At 51.2% G+C, this 27,656-nt stretch overlaps 1 protein-coding gene across 6 annotated transcripts in view; it reads right to left on the reverse strand.

Moving 5' to 3' along the window:
* Positions 1 to 27,656, reverse strand: part of SHROOM3 (shroom family member 3) — a 110,834-nt gene that overhangs the window by 11,927 nt on the left and 71,251 nt on the right. For 4 of the 6 annotated variants that reach the window (XM_039709469.1, XM_039709468.1, XM_039709470.1 and 1 more), the window contains 3 exons: positions 13,935 to 14,063; positions 6,322 to 6,453; positions 1,075 to 4,276 (listed from right to left, as the gene is read on the reverse strand). In XM_039709469.1, the coding sequence (XP_039565403.1) occupies positions 1,075 to 4,276; positions 6,322 to 6,453; positions 13,935 to 14,063 (3,463 nt within the window). Of the gene's footprint in view, positions 1 to 1,074; positions 4,277 to 6,321; positions 6,454 to 13,934; positions 14,064 to 14,159; positions 14,566 to 27,606; positions 27,651 to 27,656 lie in introns of those variants that run through there. The other 2 variants (XM_039709472.1, XM_039709474.1) reach the window with 2 other exon arrangements.

The raw sequence follows: 27,656 nt of genomic DNA on the forward strand, positions 1-27,656 counted from the left end.
GTAGAAAGAAGCACACAATGAGTTTGGGAGGGCAGCTTCTTCCCCCTACTTCAGTTTGGTCCATTTGTGAGATGCTGCCCAGAGCCTCCTCTCTTGTCACTTGACTCAGAACCACTCGGTTGCTCCTGGATAATCTGCTCTGGGCCAGGAGTGAGTGCAGGAGTAGAAGGAGATGTCCTGGATCTCAGCTGCCCTCTAAGTATGTGAGCCTCTCCAAACACTCAGCCTATTTGGTGCTAGGAGCCTCTGCACACATTTTGGTTGTTTGCTGCCTCTCTCCACGATGAACGGAGCCTGGCATGGAAATAGGGATGGGGCAGCAGACCCAGCGCTGCTGTAAATCCATGTGGCTCGACCAGTTGCAGTTTCCTAAATAGGTCTGAACAGATTTCAGCCAGCTGAAGAGCTGGCCTGGGCAGTTGTTCTTTAAGAATTTAGCCTGGTTCTACTGTTTACCATCATCAGAGTCAGTCGAATTCCCCATTCGTGACATCAGTGTGATGTTCCCAACTACCAAGCAGGGACATGGAAGGGCCAGGGTCTCTGTTCAGTTTTCTCTGTGATGTTTCCCTCCAGGGCTGGAGGCTAAACATAATGGTTATTTGGCAGTGCCTCTGCCCAGCACTTCCCAGCACTTTCAGGCACAGTGGGAGCCAAGGCAGTTCCAAGCAGCCTCTAATCTTCTCTACTTTGCACCAGGAAAATGGGCTGAGGCAAATCACCATCTTAGCGGGACACTCCACCAGAAAAGTGCTCAGTGCTTCTCCTGTGCTGCTGGCAGGTAAGGGCAGGACACCTCAGATGGGATGTCCAGAGCAGCAAGAACATACCAGCATATGCACGGGAATCCCAGCATCCCTGACACCCCTGATACAGCCCAGCAGGGAGAGAGCTGAACCCCACCAGTGATCTTTTAATTAAGGTGCACTAAACTGCCTCAGCATGTGCTGAATCTGTCTCTAATCAATGGAGTCCTGGCCATGACTGGACATCAGCCTGTTCTCTGACATTCCCACCCATTCCCTGGTTCTGAGATCCCAGCTTGGGAGTGCACACGACCCCGTTCCCACATACCTGGTGTTTCTTATCCGCCGTGGGAGACGACCTGGAACGTACGTGCACAGGGACCGGCTGATTGTCGTACCTATCGAGCAAGTCTTCCACAGACACCGATTTCCCGGATTTCCTGGAGGTGGAGGGAGTTTCAAAGACCTGCTCCTGCTTCCTGTAGCGAGGCTGGCGCTGCATGCCCAGCAGGTCTGTCTGCGTGCCTTTGGCGAGATCCGATCTGGGTCTGTGATCCCGGCACCTCTCTGGTTTGGGCCGGCTGGTGACCAGGCTGTCCTGGCGCCCTGGCACCTTCTCATCTCCGCTCGTGTCCAAGCAGCCCACCAGCCCAGGGGGAAGGGTGGAAGACATCCGTCCCGTCCTGGATATCCGCTCTATGGACTCCCTGCGGCGGTAAAGGTTCTGGTCCTGGAGGGAATTCATGCTGGAGGCAGAGGAAAGGCTCTGGCTGTCGGGGCCGCCCAGCTGCAGGTAGGAGCTGTGGGAGCGCTCCCGGAGCAGCCCGATGTCCTGCGAGGACGGCCGTCGCCCCATTTTGCGCTCAATGTAGTCAGCCAGGGCGTTCTGCTGGAGCTGCTTGAGCTCTGGCTTGGACAGGCTGGCTGTGGAGGAAGCTTTGCCGTCCCTCTCGAAGATCTTGCGCCGGTCGGCCACCGTGTTCTCTGGGAAGATGAAATGGGTGCTTTTCTTCTGGAAGGAGAAAGGCGACGGCTCCCCGTCCGAGATGCCCACCTCGTTCATCTTCTCGGGCTCCGAGTAGGAGCGCTTCTTCTGCTCTGCCGTCAGCCGCTTCCGGCCCCCGATGCGCAGCACCTGCTGCGTCCTGGCGTAGTCCAGGCTGGAGAAGCCTCCTTCCGTGGGCGTGATGCTGTGCCTCTCCTTGGGGGTGTGCGGGGATGCTGCCGTGCTCCTCATGCCCACGTGGGCCGAGGCTGGCCTCTGGGGCACCCTCTTGGGTGTGTTCCCGAACGGGGGGCTGATCCGTCGGAAGGAGGTGGCTCTCAGCACCCTGGACTGGGCATCTTTGATGCTGTTCCTATAGGCCCTGTTAAACGATGTGTCCAGCTGTGACCCATGCACATCCTGGATGTTATCCTTCCAGAGGATCTCCTTCTCAGGCTCGCCTCCCAGCTGGAATGTGCTCCTACTCCTTGGAAGTTGAGCTGCCCTTATTTGCACCTCATTTTCAGGGCACAGGCTGTAGTACTCACTGGGTCTTGCCTGCTTCACCGAAGCCACCATCTGCAGCTCGACGGGGCGCCAGTCAGCCTCTTCCAGCTTCCCGTTCCTGATGGACGGGCTGGAGCCCCTGCCTGGCTCACTGGGCAGCTTGTTCCTCATGTCCTCTGGGCTGTGCACAGAGCACCTTGTGCTGGCGGGCTGGCTTGTCCTGCTCGGCCCATAGTGCTGGCCGAAGCTGGGAACGCCAGCACTCTGGGGCCGTGGAGCGCTCTGCTCCCGCTGCTCAAACTTGTTGACCTTCTCCAGCACCGAGCAGCGGGGCTTGCCAGCCTCTGGTTTGCTGTAGGGAAAGCTTTGGGTGCTGCTAGAGCTGAGCCGGCTCCTCCCAAAATCTGAGGTCTTTGGGAGCTGAGGAGAAGGGGGCTCTTTGCACTTTGGCTCAGCAGCGTGGAACAGAGCCACGCTCGTGCCCCCCTCCTCCTCCTGCCTTGTGAAGGCCTGGGGGTCCACATCGCTCCACTGTCTGTGCCCCTGCTCCCTGTGATCCTTCTCCTCTCTGCTGCTGCTGTTCAGGAAGGACAGTCTGGTGCTGGAATAACCCTCGTCTGGTTGTGTCTCCCTTAGGTCAGAGCTGCTTTGCCTCCTGAAGCTCTCTGGGATGTTCTGCAAGGAAGAGAAGCCATACTGCTTGGCCTTGCTGTGACCGGATGGGTAGGCAGCACCAGCATCTCTCTCGTTTACCTGTGCGTTGCCATTTTTGTCCTCCGGGGATCCAGATGTCCAGTCCTCTTTGAGTTGGTAATGGGTTTTCCTCTCACTAGCATCCCTCACCTGGGGTTGTGGACTCTGGAAAATGGGCTTGGAGGCCTGTGTAGTACCTGTGGTCTCTCGGTGGCTGTGTGCTGCCTTGTAAAGGGGTAGCAGCTCCTCCTTTCGCGACACAGCCAGGCCGAGCTCCGGGCCTGCTGCGCTGGGAGGTTTCTGCTGGATGAGTTTGGCTTCGTGCTTTCTCTCAGTGGCAGGGGGCTGGTAGAAAATGGTTGACCTGTTCGTAGTGCTTTGGTTTCCATTCTCATCCAAGCCCACCGTGCCGCCGGCCACGGCCTTGTCGTAGGAGGCCGGGAGGGCTGGGGAGTAGCCACTTTCTTTGGCCAGAGCTGGGTAAAGCGTCCCGGTGCTGCCGGCAGAAGGCCGGGGCACCTGGGCGTAGTGCGGCTCCGGGGAGGGAACGGCGTAGACACCGGTGGGCAGCAGGGGCTGCCCTGGCTGGGCTGCCTGTGAATAGCTCTGCTTGGCCCTCATGGTGGGGCTGCTCTCCGGGCTCTTCTCCACCACGGTGTGCAGGTGTCCTTCTCCGAAGGACGCTTTCAGCAGCGGCCCGTGGGACAGGGAGCTGATGAGCGGCGCCCAGGCCCCTTTCGCCTGGCTTCGGCCGGGCTTGCTGGGCTCCAGGCCGGCGCCAGAGCCGGGCCTCTCGTGGTGCCTGATGGCCGCGTAGCTGTCGCTGCGAGCGGGAGGCAGGGGCGGCCCCTTGGGCGGCGGGCTCTTGCCGTCCGAGGGGCCCTGCGCCCAGGAGGAGGCGGCGCTGTGCCGGCTGAAGGCGTGCAGCCTGCCGTGGCCGGGGAGCAGGGCCGAGGGCTTCACCTCGTACTCCTGGGAGATGCGCTGCTGGGCGTCGTAGACCGTCCGCACGTAGCGGATGTCCGCCTGCCTCATGGCCTCCGGCAGCCCCCCGCGGGACTGCGCGCTGTCCGGGGAGCACGAGGAGAGCTCCTTGCCCAGCGGGGCCGCAGGGTACTCGGGGATGCTGGAGTTGGTGGAGAAGGAGCTGTAGGCAGAGTCTCTCTTGCTGTGCAGATGGGAGAGCTGGTCGATGCTGTTGGTGGATTTGGCCGGGGACAGGTGGCAAGGGTGGTAGGCGGGGGAGGAGTGGTCCAAGCTCTCCATGCTGCCCCGGGAGCTGTACTGATCGGGGCTCCTCCTCAGATAGCCATGCTCGTACGCTGAGAGATCGCTGGTGGAGGAGCTGGGGGACAGCGAGAGAAGAGTGAAAACCGGCAGAGGAGAGGCACAACAACTTATAAGTGAGCTCAGAAGCAAGATGTTTAGTTTTGAGATGAAAACCCATATTTGGGCCTTGCTCCATCCCCTGTCTGGAGTCATCCCAGTTCACAAAGAGGAACTGCTTGACATTGCAACACATGGCTCTTATTTACCACAGAAGGGTGGGAGGGAAATACAGACAGAAAGATGGTGCATCTCTGGAGCCAGGGAGGATCGACCCCACCCAGCAAACCCATCCAAAGCCCTTGGAAAGCTGAATGAGCACTGACATTCACAGTGGAAGAGAGGAGCACAAGGGGCGTTCTGGGGGAATCTAATCTCTTTCTTTTTTCCCCATTTCATTTCTTTTTATGGAGATGAAGGCTATGCCCTGGCAGGCTTCCTGGAAATTCAGCTGTCCCGAGGATAGTTTGTTTGCTGCGAGAAAACTAAGCTGACGAGAAGAGGAGATGTATGTGCCTGTGCCTGGAGGAAAGTGGGGTGCAACCATAGAAACAGTCTGAGAATTCCCAGGAAATCTGCACTGCCACCTCTTCTTGTGGCTTAGCAGGTGCAGGTACACCTTGGCACTTTCTCTGAGGTGTCCAGAGAGGACTCATGGCCACCAGAAAAGTGATCAAAAAAGAAGCCTGTTCAGAGATCTTTCTATCCATGGGAAGGGAGCTCTTTGTGCCAGTCACAAGGGGATGTCACAAACTTCTGCCCTGGCTGGTCTCCCCTTCCAGATTCAAGCAAATACACTGAGGACTGGAGAGCGTAGCCTGAGGATTTCACTTTTCTTCCCTCTCTTCCCAGCTTCCCTTCTTCAGGTATCACTTTCTCTAGTTCCCTGTGCAACGACACATGCTGTCCTGGCAGAGCCACAGGGAGGCAGGGGACAGGCTGTGGCAGGGCAAGGCACTGGAAGCTGGCTCCAGATCACATCCCAAACAAGTGACAGACCCAGGGAAGAAGGCTGCTAAGGAAAAGGAAAGGCAGAAGGAAGCCTGCTCACAGCAGCTCTGCAGAGAGATGCAGAGGAACACAGGCAGGAAGAGATACGGCAAATCTCAGGATGAAGCTGGTTTACTCATTTAAATGCAACACTCTATTTTGGATTCAAATAACCATCTCCCTGGCAATGCCCAGCACAGCCCTAGACAGCTGGCCACTAGATGTTCCCCGTGCTCCTTCTCAAGCACCCGGGAGACAGAGCCATGCTGCCAAAGGCTCTGCCAGGAACTGCCTGGGAAGCAAAGCCCCTTGGTGAGAAAGGAGTATACTCCAGCATGAGCTGTGCTGAGGCCACAGACCAACACACTTTATTTTCTGCAACCATCTCCTCACTTTCTTTAATGCTCTTTTTTCTCTTTCCTCTCCTCTGCCAAGGATCAGTCTAGCCAGTAGAAGAAAGTGATGTTTCAATCCCAGAGGCTATAATGGAGAGCTTCAAACCTTTCTGCCTCTCTGGGGAAAATATTTCAAGGGTGGAATTTAAACTTGTCCTTCCTCAAGCTGCCCTGCACGTTCAGATGTGATGGAGCTGACTCCTGCAGAAAGCCACTGCCAAACCAGGAAATCCCTCCCTGAACTCCTCACCCTGGGAGCACTGCTGCTGATGCACTGTTGGCTGCTCTGTTACACTGACAGCCTCTGCTACCTACACCCTTTTCTCCCTTTTTGTTCAATAGGCCAATTTAGATTTTGGATTTCTTTTCCTTTGCTGGGGAAACAACCACACTGTGTTTCTGTCTGGGGGCATACACAAAAAGCTCTACCAGCATCCTAGCAGTGGCCTCTGATCCTTGTAGGAAGGGGGATTTCCTAGCTGGTAATCACCCCACAGAGCACTTATAGAAGGAAAACAAAACCACTTTATCTGGAAACCAAACAGGAAAACTGAAACTTTCCTAACTCTAATCTGAGCCCTGGCTGTGTGCAAACCTGTCCAGCTGTATGGAGATGACTGGTACCATGTTCCCACTACCTTTGCCCCCTCCCTTCCCTCGCCAGCTGTGCAGTACTTACCTGGAGTGGTAGGACTGATGCCAAGGGGTGCCAAGCGTACCCTGAGATATTTGCATCATGCTGGGATCGGGCTGGTTCTCCGTGAATTTGCTTGAATGCCAGGAGTGAGGTCGGCCTGGAGTTTCACTCCGCCTAGGTGAAAGCAGAAGAGATTTGCACATCAGCAACAGGCCAGCTCTCCCCTGGAAGGTGGAAGTGAACTTTACACCAACATTTAAAACTGCTCGTGCTCATTTGTGCTTCACTGCTGTGTTTCTGTCTATTCCATGCAAGTCCCACAGTTACCATGTGTGAAGGTCCCTACATTCCCACAGCACGCTCCCTCTGGGATTTGCGCGAGTGGGTCACTGAATGCCATGAGGGGGTGGAAGCCTGCAAAGGGACTTCTGATCTCTCCTCGGGGCTGCCAAAAATGCAGGACGAGACGTGACAACCAAGCGCCGGCAATGTGTGTCCCTGGCATCCCACCCCAGGCAGACAGCTGTCCCCAGGGTGTGTCCCCAGACGTGGCACGGCACAGCTGCCCTTTGGTGCCTTCAGCCACCAGAGCCAAGGCCTGTGTCGGTCAGCCCTGAGGGAAAAAAACCCCACTGACACCTTATTTAAAGCACAGAGTGGTGCAATGGAAAGTCAAAGCAGAGGATTAGTGATGAGTCCCCCGAAGAGGCCACACAGGCTCTCCTTTGCCCCAGCCTTTGGGCTTGTCCTTAATCCTCCTGCTGCTTTCCATGAGGGAACTCTCCCCTGCTCTAGCACTAATTTCCACAGTTTCTCATTCTCTCCCTGGGAGAGTGAGGAGCAGCCCTGGACCTGTGTCGTACTGAAATGTGACAGCTTGCAGGATGCTTCTGACTAAATAAATGCAAGAAGAGGATATGACACATCTTTAGTCTTAGTCTCACTGAAAAGTCCACAGTACAGCATGTCCTGAACACATCAGTACATAGATTAAAATGCCCTTGGCACACAGACACTGAGAGCACTGCCTAAGATTGGAAAAAGGAATGGTACAGGAAAGTGCAAAAAGTTAAAAATGTTTTTCAGGGTCAGGTCCTTTCCTAGTACCAGGTAACATCAGCACCCACTGATGTTTGACAGCATGGAAAAGCATAGGCAGACAGTGAGAGGCAGAGCCATTCCTCCAGCATTTCTTCCATACAGATTTCAGAAGTGCTGTGTTTTTTCTCATTGTCTGCTAAAAGAAGGAAGAAAAAGGGACATGCTGACATGCTTTTCACTTTCATGTCTGTTGTGGCAGGATTGCCTTAAGGGAAACTGGACTGGAGGTCTGCAAAGGACAAGCTGAACCCAACACCATTTTACCTTTACATGTGTAGGTGTGTTTAAGACAGAGCTCTTCTGTTAAGCTCCTTGCCCAGAAAACAAGGAACCTGGACACTACCAGATGGGAAGTTGACAAAACTGTTTATTAAGAATAACCCACATTCTTACCTTTTCTACTGCAGACATGTAAAGACTGCAAATACTTTAGTGGAGTACAAACCATCAGCACCAATTTTTTGCTTGGGAAAGTGAATGATCCTGTGCAAGGCACGTTATCCCTGATTAGTAGGAACAGTGACGGAGCTGTGTAGCCAATCATCTGAGCCACATGTGTTTTAACTCTTTTGTTTGATACCCTTGTAATAATACAACACGTGCACAGCTGAATTTGAGTCACAAGACACATGGTACCAGCTTAGCAGCTCTGTGTGAAATAACCTCACCCTGTTTCCACACCTACCCTGTCCTGGAAATGTGACAGATCCTGACTGATCCCAGACAAACTGGCTGAGTGATAAAACCTGCAAAGGCAGCAGCTAATGGTGGACTTGAGTGAAGACAAATAAATCATTAGATCTTTAACTGGTGTTACTTTGGTACAGCTAAGTTGCCTGCAACAAAACCAGGAGCAACAGGTGACACTTTGGCACAGGAGGCTGGAGGATCTAAAACTGCAGAATTGTAATAATAACAATAACAAACCAACCTCATCACCTTATCTTTTACATCTTCTGCAATGTACTTGTGAAGGTGTCTGGACAACCTTGCTACCGAAAATTTATCCACTTCAAATAACAGACTAAGTGATCCCTGTGTTGTAAATGCCAAGGCTGGAAAAGGAGATTCCTGGTTCCTCATGGACACTTCCAGTGATCAGATAACCCGGGCATCCAGGTCAGGCTGGCATCATGACAAATGTCTGGGAGTGAAGATACCTGGGGAAGTCAGCGGGACGGATGCAAGGCTGGCATCTGCATGGCAGCTGTAACCCAAGCTACAGACCAGGTGCTGCCAGCTCACACTGGACACTGGGAAACTGAAGGGAAAGGGATTGTTTTTCATCTCACCCAGCTGCTGCCATCTGGGTGCTCGCTGTTGCTACGCTGGCCCCAGTGTTTGCAGATGGAAACACACCCAGCCCAGCAGAGGCTCCTCACTGGCAGCCTGGCACACTCTGGGAGCAGTCTGGGCTGCAGGGACCACATCCACATCTCCAAGGCCTCTCACCAGGAACCACTCTGCAGCTTGCTCTTATTAGCAGGATCTGAGTGTGCTCATCTCGTAATCTCTAGAGATTATCTTTATATTGCATGCAAAACAGGAATGGAACTTTACAAAGACACTTTGGCACTAACTCGACAGATGAATCAGCATCTGAGGCTTTCTTCACAGTGTAACTGAAAGGTCATCCTCTTCTCAAGGTCACAAACTTAAAACATACAGGCAAGTGTAGCCAGCCTGATTGCTGTTCTTCACGTACTGTTCCTTGCCAGTTCTGGAGTACACGTACAACCTGAGTGCTCTGCAAGTTCCAAAGTACCTCAAGCCCAGCATCCTTTAGGAGTGCAGTCCTTCAGTGTGAAAAGGCCTATCTTCACCCAGAGCAAACAACCCAGCTTCTTCAAATTGCCATTTGCATTTTTCCCACATCCTTAGAAAGCTAATAAGTGAAAGCCAGAGAGGAATGTTGAAACTGATTGACCAACCACTCAGGGTCATCAGTGCCCCAATAAACTGATCTTTTCCTATTCCCACACAGCTCCTGGGGAGTTGTTTTCACCATTCTCACATCCATCAGAAGCATCATCCAGGTGGCTGAAAAGAGAGAACTGTGAACAATGCTTCTAGTACCACTGACCTTGTGGTCATTTTCTCTCTGTCCCCACGAGCTCCAAATCGTTCCTCAGCAGACACAAGGAATGCTGAAGATAAAGGCAGCAAAACCTTTCAAGGAAAGCAGAATCCAACTGCAGATGCAGGCAGGACTGGTGGTCACCAGGACACACCTCCATGACCTGAGGGGATGGCTCTGACTAGTGGCTGGTGTCCCTGTGTCCAGGGAAGATGGCATGGGGCAGAGAAGAGAAGAGAACTAAGGCCAGAGGGGTCATTCTGCCATCACTCACAACCACAGTCCCTGTGGAGGTTCTTCCCCCAGCAGCCCTGCAGCCAGGTGGCTGTGTGGGAGGCTGCTGGAGCTGGAAGGGATAGGCATGGCTGGAAGGGAATAGCCATGGCCTAGCCCATCACGTGGGGAGGTGGGAAGGGATGGAGGCCCTGCAGCACGGACCCTCCTCCTGCAGGAGAAATGAAAGATTTGGATGCAAGCGCAAAGCTGGTGCCTCCTGGACCTGATCCCAGGCACTGAGTCACAAGACAGAAAGCCAAGAGGGCAGCTGCCCATCCTTACCACGTCATTCTCACAGCAGTCAAGATTTCAAGCTGGTGATAATTCTAACCTAACAAAACCCACGTGGCAGGAGCACTATGAGCCATATCCTGTGCAAGCAGCAGCAGGATCTTTGTACATGGAGAGATCCTGATTCCAGCAATTCACCTGTATCCTCCTTCCAGGGTGAGTGTGCACCTGCAGTGACAGAAAGCAGAACAACCATCTGAATTCTCACCGGGACAGACCTGTCTCCAAGATGGACACTGCTAAAGGAGCGGGAGCACGACAATGAGATGTTTTCCAGACACCCAAACGTGTGGCTGCAGCTTCTCCGCCCATCTATTAGGCAGGAGATGAAGGAAAAAGTAAAGCACTCAGAAGCCTATTAGGATTTCCACAGAGCGAGGCCACAATCTACTCAAAGCAACGTCGCTCTTAATTAAGGTTCAGTCATGGTTCTAAAAATAAGCAGAACAGACGAGGCCAATTAGAAAGGAGTCAGACCAGAATGGCATCAGCTTGGTGTGTCTTTCACTAAATCTCTCTTTTTAGGCTCACTGAGCCCTTCTGGTAAATTCTAGGGCAGGGGGGATGTGGAGTGAGCTCCGTCCCTTCACAATTTTGACTAAAAACAAGGAAGACTCATTAGAAAGACCTGAAGTCTATGAAATGTTATTTCACACCATGGATCTTGGCCCATAGTGTCTCCTCATCTATAGGGGAAAGGGAGAACCATGCCCACAGCCCCCACCCCTTAATGCTCAAGCTGAAAACTTTCCCTAGGTAAAAAACACATGAAAAACCCTTCACTTAAGAACACCTGGGTGAAATGTGTCAATATTCTCAATATTCTCATATCAGGGCACAACCTGCTTTTCCACAAAATGTTCCTTTTGCAGCTGCTGTGCCTGTGTGGTGTTTCCAGCTGACACGTCAGACACCATTTGTTTTTCTCGTTTGATAAGCATCACTGAGGATGTCTGGGCTGCATCAGACCATGGTCTGAGTACCATGTGGGGACTGGGAGACAGGTACCAATCTCCCTGAAGTCTCTTTGGGATGTGGAAGAAGGGAATCAGAAGTTTCTGCTCAGAATTCCTACCATTACCATCACAGACTCTTCAGAAAAAAAAAACTCCCCACCACACCACTGGGAAGAAAATCCCTGTGTGGAAGCAGAGATGACAACCATGTACATGGATCTAGAGACAGATTTTTTCTACTGGCTTTTCCTGACTGAAGTGCCCTCAGCCACAGGCTGCAGATGGAAGGCTGCTGGGATCGCTCAGAGGTGACAGCAGCTGTGAGCAACGGGTGCTCCTTCGTTGAACTTAGGAACAGTCAAACACTGTAATTAATGATTATTGGTCTTGCAAGTCACACCTCTGTGTTATCACATATCTCTGGGAACCCCCACGCTGTCTTATCCAAGAAAGAGGCGTTTATCCAGTGTCCAGCAAAGGAAACAAAGAGTGAGGGGCTCGCAGCCGGGCTGCGTGCTGGGGCTCCATCTTCCCTTCACCCCAGCACAGGTTCACAGGCAATATTTAGATTGAGGACTTTTCCCTACAAAAGGAAAGGGTCCCACTGGCATTTCCTGACACTAACCAGACACAGGCTTCAACAGGAACAGAGGCGATGTATACAAACCTCCCTCTTCCTGATTACTGTGTTCAAGGACATTGTCCTACCAGGATCTTCTGACAGCTTTCTGTTTTGAAGACAGCATTATCAAGCATCAGACTAACTGATTTAAATTTCAAAACGAGAAGTATTTCAGATCTCTATTTCAAGAAGTGCTTGCCACCAAGATAGTCCATTTCTGCTGCTCCCACAGGACTGCAGCTTGGACATGGAGAATCCAGGAGAACCTTCAGCCTGGTACCTAGACCATGCATACAATGAGGAGCAGGGGAGCACCGGGTTAAAGACCCTCTGCAACTTTCTTCTTTCTGTAATTTTTTCCTTTGCTGGAAAAAGAGGAGGAAAGAAACGACATGGAAAAGAAGCAGCTGACTGACTTACAGTCTTTGAGGAGGACCCTATTATTCCCTGTCTTCTGCAGGGATTCACATCATCTCTCCCAGAGCAAGGGTGGAAAATCCTAGCAGCCAGAGCCTGCACTGGCTTCCCTGCCTGCAGCTCTTCAGAGCTGCACTGATTTATCCAGACTGATGAACCGGCCCCACGGGCTCGATTCAATTAATTTTTTCTCATTCTTCTCCAGTCAGTAAATTAGTTAAAAAGACAGAAACCCAAGCATAGCTTAGATTCTTTCACCACCGGATATCCAACACACAGCAACTTGCAACAGGAGAGACTCAGAAACAATGGAAGGAATGTGTTTTCCTCTCATCATTCAGTGCTTAGGAGGAACTGGGTGGCTGGCAGCAGGAACACCGCCCCGTGAGCCCGATTATCCAAACGGAACATGGACAATCAGGAACGGCAGGTAACCAAGGGGATCTGCAGGGCAAGGCTCCAGGCAGCAGCTGGGCTCTCCTCTGAGCTACAGGGCTACAAATCACAGGCAACCCTCGTGGGCTCCACATCCAAGTGTGAGCTCCACATCCAAGTGCTCTTGGAAGAGCCACAAACAGGACAGAAGCAGCAGGGCCTTCAGGAGGATGTGTGGAGGTACTTGCACACAGCTGTGGAGTAATAGGGTGAGTTAAATGTGCCAGGGAACTGCACTTGCTGCCTGGGCCAAAGCAAAGGCTGCTGAGTTTGAAACACTCTCCCACAGGCACTATTTTATACATTAGAACAGCTTCCTGTCTGTAACTACAGCTCCAGCCCAGGTCAAACTGACATGTGCAGGCACAGCTTCCAATGCCGCCGGAAAAGTTAAGCTAAACATTGGCTCTGCACCCAAAGGCAAATTTATCCAAGTGAAATGCTAAACTGTGGACCTTCTGTGAAGATCTGCTACTAAACTGTTGGGCAAGAAGGATTTACAGAGGGTATATGGTGAATGACTCACTGTTATAGTGAGGTGGTGGATGTAGGGGAGCTCCTCTCCCAGATTCCCTGTGGGTCTCATACCTGGGGAAATGCAGAGTCCCAACCCCTCAGAGATCAACTTCTCCTGAACAAAATCAGCTTTAGGAGATATTTCAGCCTCTAAGATCTGCTCTGTCCAAGGCTGGGCAGGGTCAGCATCCATGACTGCCTACAGTGGCCAGAAGCTGGAGCACCTCCACTAAGGTCAGGGAGGTTGTTCCAGAGGTACATCCTTGCTGAAAAGACCAGAATGTGGAATTCCCTCCTCAGCTGCTCACTCACAGGCACTGGGCCACATTTCCAGCAGCTCCAGGAAATCAGCATAGCTTCCTGATTTCTAATAAGTCAAAGTCTCACCCAAACACAATGTTCCAAATAAAAGCCACTGCTTCCACTTCACGGTACAAATCTCAGAAGAGAGAGACACAAAAATCTATGAGGTCACCCAGATTACAGCTGACTGATGTAAGAGGCTCTTCTGATGCCATCAAAAGCTCTGCCTGAGCAGATGCTGCAGGACTCAGTCCTAAACTGCATAGCCAATGGAGGGGAGTCAGGCTCAGCCATAATACCAGCCAACCCAGAGCAGCTCAGGAAAGTGATTTGTGAAGACAGTTAATCGTTCTAAAATGTAGACAGGTACTCAGAAGTCATGACCTCCCACTAAAGCGCCCAGACTCTGAAGAAGCCAGGTGATTTTGGAATGCCAGGCACCTGAAGCTGGGAAGTCAGAGAAGACTTACACCACTTCTGTGGAGATATTTGGGTTCAGCATTTCTGGTGACCTTTACCAGCGCTGACAAAAGCCTCTCAGGAGACATTTCAGCACCCCTTCCCCGTGAGTGCCCCTCAGGCACACTGGCAGCCAAAGCAGTAACTGTTTTCCACCCTGGCTTTGCAAAGGTTTCAGGGACACACACAAACACATTCTCACCTGGTCTTCAGCCGTAGCTTGACTCCTGCTGCCCACGTGGCTCTGCTGGGCTGGAAGTCAGTGGTCACGCAGTCCTGGCCGAGCGGGCTGGGAGACAGCTCTGTGCATCCCTGTGCTGCATGGGTGTCCCTGCCAAAGGAGAGCAAGGACAGGTAAACACCAGCACGCAAAAAACCTCAGGCCTTTTAGCCAACAGGATTTTAGGAAAGAGGGCAATGCACACACCCAGAGGGCAAGGCAGGGGCATCGGGTCATGTGTATCCTTGTTTTTCTCTACTCTAGGTAGTGCTTGGCTCTGTGAGTGTCCCTCATGAGTGTTTTGCAGGAGCTGCCCAATCCCATGGCACACAGGAGTGAGATTAGCTCAGTGTCCACGGCACAGAACTCATTATCCTGCAGCTGCATTTGGGGACACTAAATCCCCAAGCACGGAGTTCACGGGTTACATTGTGAGATACGCTTTTTCCACATGTATGAGAGCTCAAGGAATGCTCTGAACACACAAGAGGAAAGCCAAGAGGAAGGTCCACACTGTGAGAGGGAGAAAGAGAAACCTGTCCTACCCCTACTGATATTTCCACCAAGTCAGCAAACACGTATTCACCCCGCTCCAAGTCACAAAAACACTATGTAACCATCGCTTCAGCTCCTTCCTTCCTGCTGGACCGCTCTGCTATTCCCACTCGCTCCCATTTTTAGCCCCAAAGCGCAGAAGGGATTTGAAATTTCGGCTCGCTCAAGGAACCCCCACGCTGAATAAAAGCAGGGCTGAAAGACCCCCTGCGCCTCTCCCTGCCCGCGGCAGGCCTGGCCCGGGATAAGCTGCAATTGCTGAGCCCACATGCCGGCATCTGGGGCTTTGGATGGCTGAGATGGCTCGGATGCCATTCCGGTGAGAGACCGGCCGTCTTTGTGTCCGGCTGGGTCCTCCCCTGCGCTCCCTGCCCGCGCCCCCACGTGCCAGGCAGGAATGTTAAGCCTCCCATTGCGGATGAGATACAGCAGGGAAGCGCAGCGGCACTTTCACCTCGATTAGAGAAAGCGACTGCTCCGGAAGGGCCTTTTTTTGCTCACCCTGCTCATCTTCATCCAATTTTTACCCCAAATCCTGCCTTGGCTGCCTTTTCTTTCAATGTGCCAAATCCCATCTTGCTTTGTCTCTGCCACTCCTCTCCTCCAAGGTGATGTCAAGTCTCTGACTGAACTTGAAAGTTTCCCTTCCCTGCTCCCATTCCAGCCTCACTGTACACCAGGAGCACAATCTCCTCTCCTGCAGCCCTGGAAGTTCCAATATCCTTAAACGCTCTAGTTCTCTTTGCTCACCAAGCTTACCATGAAAAATTACCAATTTCCAGAGGAGATTTCACTGCAAGACACGGAAAGGACAGAAGGCTTGCGACAGATGAGGATCTAAAAGATTGCATGTAAATTATTTATCCATACAAACAGGTCTACAATTCTGTGAGCAAAATACGTTCACAGCTTCAGTGTTTGGAGGACAGGGCCCTGTGCTTCCCTGCTCGTTTCCTGGAGAGCAGAGTTTGGCCGTGCCAGGCCACACCACACCGGTACCACACACAGTAGGCAAAGCTGCTCACGCCTGCCATCTGGCCAGCTGTCTCTGAGGGAGCCAGTGACAATATGTAGGACTGGGAAACTGCCCCTGGGCCAAGAAAAGAGTCATCAAGAGCCTGAGGAACTGATATAAAGGAGTACTAAGTGCCTACAGCTCCATGGGCACGGCAGCCTAGTCATCTTTCAGCACTCGGACTCTTTTTTTTTTTTTTTTTTTTTTAAGATAAAGCAGCTTTTGAAGTATGCTAAGAAAGCAAGAGACACCACAGACCCTGAACTCTGCTGTGAGCAGAGCTGAGGAAGTCCCTTCCACAGGGACCTGCACAGCCTGACCCTCCAGGGGCAGCCCCAAGCAGAGGGAGGGAGGATAAGCAGCTTGGGTGTTCCCCCTCCCAGGAGCAACCCGTGCTTCCAGCATGCATAACTTTGGGCTTTACCTCACAAAGACCCCTTAATTAGTGATTCCATGGGCTCTGGAGGTGCTGTTGGGGGCAACAAGGAAATGCAACAGAGTTTTTCCCCAACCTCTTAGAAAACTGTAATTGCAGAGCTCTGTGGTGCACGGCAGGCTCAGTAAGACACTGAAAACTAATCAGCCGCTCTAGAAATAACAACATTAATCACTCGCAGTGGGGGCACAAGAGATGAGGATCCTTCCAGCTGGGAAGCACACCCAGCTCAGGGCCAGAGCACAGCCAGAGGCACGGTCCCCATACAGGGGTCCCTGTGAGAGCAGGGCAGGGGCAAGAGCTGAGGCCAGCCAGGGCTGCAGGGCTGTTTTGTCCCCCCCAAAAAGGACCCCAAGCCCAGTACCCATCCTGTCCTTTCAGCCTTCTGCCTTACCTGGCTGCTTATCCCAGAGGATTTTCTGTGGCATTCCTAGGTGAGGCAGCTCAGTCTAACAACCAGGAGGGTGTTAATCCCTGTGAAGACACTTCTCCACCATAACATGGAGACAGCCACTCTTGTGCAAAGCTGTTGAGGGCCTACCTTTCCTCTTGGCTGTCCTCACACCTTCTCCTTAGAGTGGCCCTTCTCTGAAAGCTCCAGCTGCCCCGGGACAGCTCTCCAGCTCCCTGTGGCAGCACCCAGCCCGATGGGATGCTCTTAAAGCCTGGGGCTGCATTTTATTTTGGGATGCTGCAAAGGGCCTCACAATTCCATAGCTAAAAATTATGCCTGGCAAGGAGGGGTCTGCAGTTGTTCCTTTTGTTATCGTGTTGTTTCTAAAGCTCTCAAGTGGGAGACAGGAAACCCAGCACACACAGTCTATTTAAAACTCCTTTACCTCCCACCTGAGGCTGGCAGCTGCCTCTGAAATCTTTTCTTTTCTGCAAAGTTTGTGTTTAATTATGAATTGTTATTTATACTTGCTGCTTCCATGGTGCCTTTGGTATTTAATACCACACATGTCCATGAGAACACTGTGCTCAGCTTTTCCCTCATCTAAAAATATGGCCTGCTTGGATTTTTCCTTGCTGCTTGCTTGACAGTGAAAGAATACAGTGCTAGAAATTAAGGGCTTTTTTCAAGGAAACCTGCCTCCAGAAGTTTCCAGTGCCCTCCAGAAGAAAGGCAGAACCTCCTGACCCCACATCCATCTCTTTCCACACAGCCAGCACAGCCTTTCCACAGCAGGCATCTGTGAAACTCTCTCTCCTTTTCACCACCTTCCTCAGAGCTCTGCAAGAACACATGGGTGGCCTTATTTTATATTAATCAACTCCCCACAAGACTGGTTTGCCAGTTGCTGCCATTGGATGCCTCCTGAGCTGCCACAGTCCTTGCAGAACTCAGTTGCTGTTTTAGGGAGATGCTTTGCCTCTGAGCAGGGCTGAGTCTGAGCTCCTCTGGTCCCTTATCTGCCTCCCATGCTGACCTCCTGCTACCTGCATGCTTGGAACGTTTCACAGCACTTATCTTAACCTTTGGGGCTCCTGGCTCTTCCTCCTCACTTTCTTCAGTCTTCCTTATCCTTATTTACAACCTTCACATTCCAACACAGATCGGTTTTCTAAACCAGCCTGGACAGAAAGTGTGGGTGGGTGCCTCTGCCCAGCAGCTCTCCCAGCAATTATCTGGGTCTGCAGAGATCATATTCTTAATTAATTAAACTCCATGTTTCATAACAACAGCTCCCTGAGTAATGGCAGCAGCATAAATCACTGCTCTTACTGAGGAAATGATGCAGTGCAAGCTCAGCTGCCTGGCTGTAATTTCCAGAGAGGAGACAGACTTTGCACAGGGAGGCGGCACAAACCCAACTTCGGAAGTTTTGTCTGTTCATAGCATTTCTTTTCCAGGACAAGAGTGTTACAGTTCTTCTGGCTGCACTACCATCCTGTACTCTTGGCTTGGCTGCCTGTAGTTCCAGGGAAGAGTCTAGGATATGCCTGAGATGAGCCATAAACAGCACCTGGAGTATGTATAGAAATTATTTAATTTTTAAAAAATTGTTCAGAATAGGTATTTCTTAATGGTCCAGCCTCTTGGAGCCATGATTGCTGAGTTTAAACCAACACCTGATTTGCTGCCACAGTAATAGATGATCTGAGTGCCAGAGGATCCAATCCCCATATGTTAACAGGTTTAGTAATTTTTAGTATTTTGTTACCTCTAAATCCAATATTGTTCTAGAAGAGAGGATAGAGATTAAATTCTCATTTTTAAATAATTTGGGATGAGCAGGAGCATTTGTAACCAGTGACAGAATCAAAAAGAAAATAGTTGCTTACACAATGATGCTTCTAAAACTGAGATTAGGAACTGAGAAGGAACTCTTCTTCCAACTTTTACAGCTATTTGTAGGCATTCCAGATATTCTTCCCTTTGTCCTAAGTCAGAACCTGAGAGGAAACCCTTCTCCATTACAGAAACAGCCAACAGCACATCACAGGCACAAAAACAGAGAAGCAGCAACAAAGCTGAACCGGGCTCTGACAGGCAGCAAGGAGCCTGGGGGGTTAATGGTGCTGGTTTATCCTCACAGCACCCCACGTTACACAATGTCACAGGGCAGCCTGAGATCCCCAGCTCAGCCCAGTGACATAAGGAGAGCTGGGCAGCTTCACCTCTGGCTATCCTCATCCACAGGCAAGCTCTCAGCAGCTGCCGAGCCGGAATTACGTCTCCTTGGGAATGCAAACGGCACCTCCACGGCAGTCCCCATCTATGTCCTGGCAAAGAGCAAGCCCTGCTGTCTCCTCTGTGCTGCCAGGAGAGGGATGCAGAGCAGAGAGACGCCACACCCATCCCAGGCACCCACCTTGGCTGTGGCTGTCCTGCTTGGCGGATCCTCCTGCTCCGCCTGAAGTGAAAAGCCTGGATTGCTGACGTATTTCTTATTTTATTACCTCCTGTGGCTGGCCCAGAAATAGCCTATAATCCACAGCTCTGTCACACTCCCAGAATCTCCTTGAGCTGCACTGGAAGTGCCCGTGTGTCAGAGCACTATCAGGTGCTCTCCTGGTAGCAGCAAAGCCTGCACATGTTTGTTATTCTGCTCACAGGACTCCCGAGCCACACCAAGACCAGAAGAAAAGATGTGGACAAAACTTATCATGAAAAATATTTATAAATTGCACTGAAACCTCTCACACTAATAACCTGTAAAACCTTTGCCAGAAAGTCTCAGTCCTTGGGTAAAACCTCTACCTCGTGACTTACAAGATTCACCTGAGATGGGAAACAACCAGGTTTAACTCCACAGTCTTAATTAGGCACACGAGGAATTCAAGGCTGGTTCATTAATCCAAAACACAACAGGCTCCACCTGTGTAACTCCTGGAAGCACATTTTCATCATAAGCAGAGCAAGACAGAGTTTGAAATCTCAGTAAGGCTCACTGAGCACATGAATCTTGGGAATAAATTAGGCATTCTTCCCTGAGATCTGCAGCAAGGTCCAAGTTCTCAAGTAGAAACAATAATATCCATGTCTAGGATTCAGATGGGTCAGTAAAGCTCAGGGGAAAAAAACAACCACAAACCCCATACCCATTCACAGTGCTGCTGCTCCTAAGAAACAGGACTACTTAATGCACATTTTCTGTACACATCACAAACACATCCACCCTGATACCTGGTAATACAGGATTACTAGAGCGGATCTTTGTGCCATAAGCCAATCCCCAAAAGGGAAAAGAAGAATTTTCCCAGGAACAGTGCAGAGGGGCTTGTGTTTTTCTACCTGCAGAGGCCATTGCTTGAAGGCAAATTAAAGAAATCACAGGATGGTGAATTTTAGATGGATGCATCCCACAATAAGGCACCCATCAGTTTCAGTCTTATGGCTCCTACGTGGAGATTCTGAGCACGCAGAATTTCAGGGCAAAGCAACAGAGGCTGAGAAGTCACCTGGAATTAATCCAGACTCACAGCTTTCCTTCTCAGGGGGCTCTTCACTCAGGCAACTCCAACTTAAACAACCTCAATGAGTGTTGACCTTCAGGTCTACTGAGAAAAAAGTCTGGAGAAAGGAGACCCTCTTTTCCCTGTGCAACACTGTCTAGTCTTACTTGTCCAGCATTTTTCTGGCTTCCTCTTTTCTCTGGGACTGGATGGGTTTTAGTTGACCTGACCTCAATCCCACAATGTGGCCGTGCTGTGTTTGCACAGCCCCACACAAACCAGCTGCTCCGGCGCCGTACCTGTTTGCAAGCAGAGAGCTGAAAGGAGCCCTGGCATTCATTTGGGTTCCTCACTTCACTGGCCAAGGGATCTTTGAGAAAATGAACTCCTCCTTTGTCTGGGAGAGAGCCCTAATCCCCGTTTTGCCCTGGAGGATTACTGGGTACTTAGAAAGGCACTCACATGCACATTTTTGGTTTGTGCCAGCTGCATTTAGGCCCACAATATGCAGCGTTCCCTTTGGTCTTTAGCTTTGACAGTAAGCATTCCACTGCGCCCAGACCTCGACCCAGAGATTGCCCCGCTTTTAGAGGCACCCTAAATCCACGCTTTCTCAACCGGGGGCCTTCCCTGCTTTGCATGAGCAGCAGGCCCTGGAGGAGCTGGGCACGGAGCCCCGAAGCCCACAGTCCTTTCTTGTGCTGCCCAGCCGCCTTGGAGCGCACAGCCCCCTGCACAGCCCTGCCAAAACGACCTGGATCCTGGCTGGAAGGAAGAACCTGTAGGCTCAGGATTTAGCGTTTATCCCTAGTGAATTCCTGGCGTTTTGTATTAGTGGTGTACAGTTAGACTCTGTCACAACTTGCTCTTTGTGCCCCAGTACCACCCACACAGCCTGTTCCCAAAAGTGTGCTCTGTGCAGCTCTGGCCCACATCTTCCCAGGACTGGGGCTTCATTCCCTGAAGTTCTAATCTGGGATCAAGTTCAATGGAAGCAAATGACTCCAAAGCAGTACTGACTTGAGCAGCACTTTGCCTGCTCAGGGGAGATCTCACCTTCTCGGGATGAGACAACTGAGAGGTGAGAACTGCTCTGGCCTGTCAAAAAAGCAGTGTGTGATCCATCCTGCACCCCACCTCTACCTGCACCTCGTGCTCAGAGAGCTTTAATCCTCTCAAAAACACATCTACCTACTAACTGTGTCAAGACAGGAGTAAAACCACAGAGAAATGACAGTTTCATTCTTTTCTACCCCACAACTAACAGGACTATCCTATAAACCTGCTCTTGACCATTACCAAGCATCTCTTGAGGTTTTTCAGAGATGCCTTTGGGGACACTGCAGGAGCAGTTTGGGGAATCAGAACACCCCTCTCCTCATGGGCTGTTCAGGACTAGGAGGCTGTGAGGAACAATCCTTCAGAGTTGGCCATAAAACAATGGGATCAGCTCTCTCTGTGCATCAGATCTGTCGGGCAGAGGTCCTGAGAAGAAGATGATGCACAGCAGTGCTCAGGCAAGCTGGAGAGTCTCTAAAACACCTGTCCCTGTAAGAGCCACAGCCACCACACACAGGTAAGTCAGCATCCCGACAGCTTCTGGGGTATCCCCACACTGAATCGTGTGGATCTAAAGTCCTTCTGATAAATGATAACACTTAACATCTCTAACATTACACACACCAAGCACAAGCTGGCTCTAAAGGACAAGTGTAAGTGAAACAAAAAATGTAACTGCAGCTCCTACAAAGAAAAGCAGCCACAAGGAGGAAGGAAAAGCCATACTCGTATAATGCAATATAAGCATTAGTTTCCATTTTAGGATTTGGGAATTAAAATGTTTCCATAGGAAAAGCCCACAAGCCTGCCATGCTGACAGAATAGTTATGTTCACAGCAAGACATGCAATCAGCAGAAGGTATTTTCCCACAACTACTCTTTTTACACTCACCCTTCAGAACAGTGATGTTTTCCAGCTATAAAAGGGCCATCCTAGGGGTGTCTGAATGTCAGGAAAGACATGTCCCACCTGGGACCTGGCCATAGGGTGCAGACCTGAAAGGCAAGCCCAGCCTTCTCTGGGACACTCTTCTGCCAGCAGCTTGGACCTGGGACCAGGCTGCATCTGCTAGTGCAGCTCCTAATATGTTCCATACAAACCAAATGAGGTCAGTTCAGCCCAACAATTTAAATGGTTTAAAGCTAATGATTAAGGGAGTGCTTACAGGAACTGTTCCAGTGGCAGATGGATGAAGTGGGGCATTAATCTCTTCTGCCAGCACAGCTGGATCTCTCTTCCTCGCCTGCACTGGTGACACTTTGTGCTTTAAGGAATACACCCTGAAATTTTAGCCAGCAGCTCTCCTAGAGAAATACAGATGTGGCCAAAGTGCTGCAGCAGTGGCTCAGCTGCTTTTTGAACACTGTTCTCAGTGACTTGTACTAATGGGAGTGACAATCTGAGCATCTCCTCAGAGGGGGCAGAAGAAATCCTCGTACTCACATTTGCCACAGGCACAGTGAACATTCAGCACCAAGGACTCAGGTCTGCAGCAGCTGAGCTGTCTCTCAGCCCTCTCTAACCTGATTATCTGCAGTGCTTCCTGGTATTCCAGATTTTAATTGCAGTTACTGGATGGGTGGAGTGTACAGGTCTAAATCACCTTTCAAAGTGTAGCAATACCTAATCCCCAGAATATGAGCTACCCCTTTTGAGCTGCTTCTCCATCCCACACGCCAACCTCTTCCTGGACAAATTCCTGAGCACCTTACTCAACAAAGCATTCCATTTACTTCCTGGGGATTTCAGCAGGAGATTTGCCCAAGTAAGAGGTGATGATAGATTGAGTAAGGAGATGAGGACTTGGCCAGCTCAGTGAGAGAGACCAAGGCAAGTGACAGAAGTGCTGGCTGCTAAGCTAATAAATATCAGTTTGTCACTCCAAATATTTTTATCATCTGCCAGTCTGGCAGAGATGAACTTGGAAAAGGATGAGGGCTGCAACCATGACAAGGAACATGAGATGAGGGAGGGGAATCCTTGTCCCCTCTCACTTGGCCCTAAGCCTCTGTGTATCCCCATTGTTCTCACATAAACCCCAAAAGGGGAAACTGGCCTTCCTGACTCCACTCCCCCCAGCAGGGAGCTATTTTAGCAGCATTAGGAGTAATCTCCCATCCTTCTGCTGAGGAGATACCACAAGCATCTTTCCTGTACACAGCCCTGAGTGTGGGACCTCTTCCCTGTGCCCTGACAGCAGGAAAACTCTTCCCCATCACCCTTGTCTACTGTGTTTTAGTCTGGTGATCCTGAGTCTAGACCCAAATCATTCCTTGGGCTCGAAGAAAGATCTGAGGCTGGGTCTTGGGATGTTCTCTGCAACAGCTGCAGGGCTGGATTAGCACCTGCAGAGGCTGTGGGAATCTCACCTGGATGAGATGGCTTCCCCAGTGATGCTGCCCTCCAGTAACACTGAGGTGAACCACTCCCAGCAAGAGTCAAGAGAAATTCCACTACAGCTTAGCGTATGGCTTTGACTTCCAGAGAAAAGTCTCAGATGCTCCTGGGTTTCCAGGAACATGAAGGTGCTGCTCTGTAGATGCAAAACCTTTCACAGCTCTTGGGAAACGCAAGAAAACCCCACTTAGCCTAAATGCCTATCAGCTTTTAATGGGACTTTGCTCACTTCAGACACGTCTCAAAATCTACCCAAACCACTGTGAAACAGCATGGGCTGCATTTCCTTGCAGTGGACGACCCCAAGCACATTAAGGAAGCAGGAGAGGACCACCCACATCCCTGCCAAGTGGCAGTCTGATCTGAGACCTTCACAGCAGTTACAGGCTAACAAAACGTCAAAAATTCTTCTTCCCCAGCGGCAACAGCGGCACCCTCTCAAAGGAAGTCACACCTTCGCTAGGGACATGCAGTGATTTGGAGTCCCAGCCTGGAAATCTCTGCATGGCAACAGGAAAAGGGGAGCAATACATAACCCCACTCCCAGCCTCTGCTGGTATGCAGCACACACGGTGACACCATCATTACCAACACCATTCCCAAAATGGAGCCTTGGCAGAGCTAGCCCCAAACACAAATCGAGTCACAAGTACCAAACTCATTCAGAGAGAAAGCAGCAAACCCAAATCCTATTAAGCAGCCATCAGTGTCAATATTTATTCTTCATAAACTAGGGACAAGTGGCCTAATAAACAGTGTCAGGCTGAGCCTGGTGAGATGGAAGAGGAAGGGAATAGACAGACTTGGGGAAAGGACAGGACATTAATCAGCATCACCCCTGCAAACCTTTGACAGATAAAAGGTAGTAAAGCCAGTAGTCATTTAGAAACTAAGCTCCTTTTTGCTGCAACAGTGATAGCCCCCAGCTCCCGGCCTGGAGGTTTGGCATCCTTCACAACAGAGCCACTGGGCCCCATAAAACCTTTCCCTTTCAATCCACCTCTCAACACACACCTCTCTCTGGCCTGGCTTAACCACTCCCTGCCCGACACAGAGCAGATCCATCCCAAAGTCTGGTCTGCAGGGAATTAAGCACTCTAGCCAACACTGAGTGAGTGGGCTCCCAGGCAAACAATGTCTGCACAGGAAGACAAACAAACCAAACCATGATTTCACAAGGGAAACTCCTCGGCTGCAAGAGTCACTTCAAATATCCCAGCTTCTCCTTCTCCTTGCAGATCATTCCTGCCCCTGGGGACAGGAATGTATATGCCACTTACTTCTGCCTAGGCTGGATGGGAAAACACAGTATTGACAAACCCACTCCAGGCTTGATATTTCCATCAGTGCTGTAGCTGAGTTTTCAGAGCTATGCCTTACTATAGCACATATTTGCTCCCATCTACCCAGGGAAATTTAAGCTGCCATAACATGACAAGGATGCAGCCATCGTGCAGGGGGGCCTTGTCCCCACTATAACTGTACTGGCCACCAGTTATCATCACGTACTTTGCTTAAATTAGGCTGAAATGGAGCCTGTCTGCAGCCCGGAGCCCGCCTGTAACTGCAGAGGAATCTGTGCCCTCTGCAGCACATGAGACGGGATCAGGTCGCTGCCGGAGAGCACTTGGCCTGCCTATTTTTATTGTTCCCCTGAATACTTTTCTTCAACACTGTTCTGAGCTGCTGAAAGAATAGCAAAGATGAGATTTTTTTTTTAAAAAATAACAGACGGGCTGATAATCCATAGGAACCACGTCCTTTTAATTTTTGGATGTTTCTCAAATCTCTGCCCTTGTTGCCAGGCTGCTGAAGGCATTTCGAGGGAACAACACGATGAAATCTAATCAGGGTGAAGTGGGCTGGTTTCATTTCCATCAAATTCCTCTTTCAAAGGCATAAATTTACCCTTCTGATCCCAGCCTCTAGAACTGAGCCAACGCAGCAGTTACAGCTACATGAAAAACCCACCCAATCCCCTTCCCTCCGAACAACTGCTGACTGACATTCCTCACGCTTCTTTAAACCCAAGGACATTGCCACTAATTCCAGCCCTGGTGCAACTCAAATGTAAAGGATTAGGGAAGTGGCTCTCATCTGAACAGAGGCAAGCATGCAGCAATGCAGCACATCAAGGGTAGCCAAGCTTTCCAGTCCAGTTAAACTTGGGAATGACTTCCTAAACCATGGTTTCTACTGACTGGAGCACCTGAGTGGGGTGCACCTTGAGATACTGAGTGTGGCTACAGCCTGATCCTGCTGACCACGAGCCATGCTCTACTCCCACACCCATTGAAGTCCAGCAGCTTGCCAGCGCCAGCTGCAGTCACTCTGGGCCTGAACAAATGTTAGCAAAGTGGGAATCACACAGGGCATTATAAAACACCCTGTTTGATGTCATATCCTCCTGATTTATTTACTTACACTGCTGCTGGGGTGAAGAAGCCCAGGGATGGGATGGACCAGGCTCCACCATGCCAGCTGCTCTGCAAACACCAAGTGAAGGATGGTTGCTCACGCAGAGAGCTGACCATTAAAATGGGGTCCACCCTAACTAAATAAAGGCAGGAAGGATGTTTTCCCCATCACTGCTCTTCCCTCAGCAGCCTTCCCAAGTCCATCTGCTCACCGATGCCAGCTGCATCCTCCTGCTAGAGCCCAGCTTTTCACCCATTGCTGCCAGACCTGGGATACTCTGTCCGGGGGGAAGGACTCTACATCACCCTGCTTTTATTCTCATAAAAAATCTGTTCAGGCCTACTGAAGACAGAGGCATTTGTGGAGGCCCCTGGCTGCTGCAGAACCATCTCCCAGAGGCAGGGCTCCCACGTGCTGCGGCAGCAGCCCTCTCTGCAGAGCAATGCCAAATAGGCTGCAGCTGGCCTTGTATGTCTTTATTGCCTTTTGAGCAATGCTGTATAGTTAAACCTCTGGCCTGCTGACCTCTGGAAGATAAGCCTCTGTGATTATTAAATGAACTTTCCTTAAAATTTACAGTAATCCTGATTTCAGTCAAACTGAACTTCCCTCTTCGATTAAAGAACCAGAGGTGCCAAGCACCATTTAATGTGGGCCAACAAGCTCTCAATCCTCTAAATCCCCACATTATGGACTTGCAGAGCAGCCCTCCCTCTCCCAGCTGTAGGCTGGCCTGGACTTCACCCCTCTTACTCAAAGGAGTTTTAGGGCACTGATTTTTCCCTACGGTTGTTTCTGCTGGTGTCGAGGAAAATCTGGTCGAGCACCTTGCTTGAGGAGGAGCAGAGTCAGGCCCCCATGGCTGAGCAAACACAGAGAGCTGCTGAGCCTCACCCCTCTGCTAGAAGAGCTAAAGGGGGCTCAGGCTGGGAGGAGAAGTGAACGTGTTTCAATGGGTGCTGCTGGTGGCACCCAACGAAATTTAAGGCTGGGCTTTTTAGGCAGAAGAACATACAGAGATCAGCATTTAAAAGGCATTACAGCAGGGAATGAGAAAAGCAGACCTTTGGACCTTGTGAACAGAAGAAGTAGGGGAGAAGTTGGAGTGAAGGCACATGAGGTCTGTGGGACACATTCCTCCCAAATTTACAAAGAAAAATGCTGGCTAAGTGTTCCGTTTGAATACAATTCTCTTCCTAGCCATTTTAAGGAGTCTGTGGGTCACTCCAACCAGGTGATAAAACTTCTCAGCTTCTGTCCCAGTATCTCGTTGCAAGGTGCCTGCCAGCAGAACTCCCTGCAGGAACACTACACTGCTTACTAAAACATGTAACACAGTGAGAGCGCATACGAAACCTCCCGCTGCTGTGATGCCCGGCAACTGTCCGCAGAGAAAGAGCAGTAAAGGGACCCTCAAGCCCCGCAGCAGGACAGTGGATGATGCAGTCCCGGACGTGTCCGTGCACCCACAGCACGACGACGGCGCCTGGAGACCCCTCCGAGTCACGAGTGCCACAAGCGGGCAGCGGGGCACGGCGGGCTCCCATCCTACACCACTTCCCTCCCCGACTGCTTCTTCCCAGCATCCAGGGGCGCCGAGAACACCGAACGAGAAAACAGCAGTTGGAAAGCGAGGGGGCGGGCGCCCTTCCCCGGGAGACTCCGCCGGTGCCGGCCGAGCCGCGGGGCTGCCGCCTTTTGTTAGCCCGGCCTCGGGAGAAGGAGCGCGCCTGCCCCGCAGCCCCCTCACGCCGGGTCTCGTCCATCCCCCCTCCTCCAGCACCCCGCTCCCCGCGCACCCCCGCTCCCCGCGCCCGCTCTCCGCGCACTCCCGCTCCCCGCGCATCCCTCTGCCCGCAGCCGCCGCACTCACCGTGCCCCGGGGCGCGGACGGCTCCGCGCTCGCACTGGCGCCGGGCGAGG

Source organism: Passer montanus, unplaced genomic scaffold (assembly GCF_014805655.1).
Source record: "Passer montanus isolate IOZ18808 unplaced genomic scaffold, ASM1480565v1 scaffold210, whole genome shotgun sequence".
NCBI lineage: Eukaryota > Metazoa > Chordata > Aves > Passeriformes > Passeridae > Passer > Passer montanus.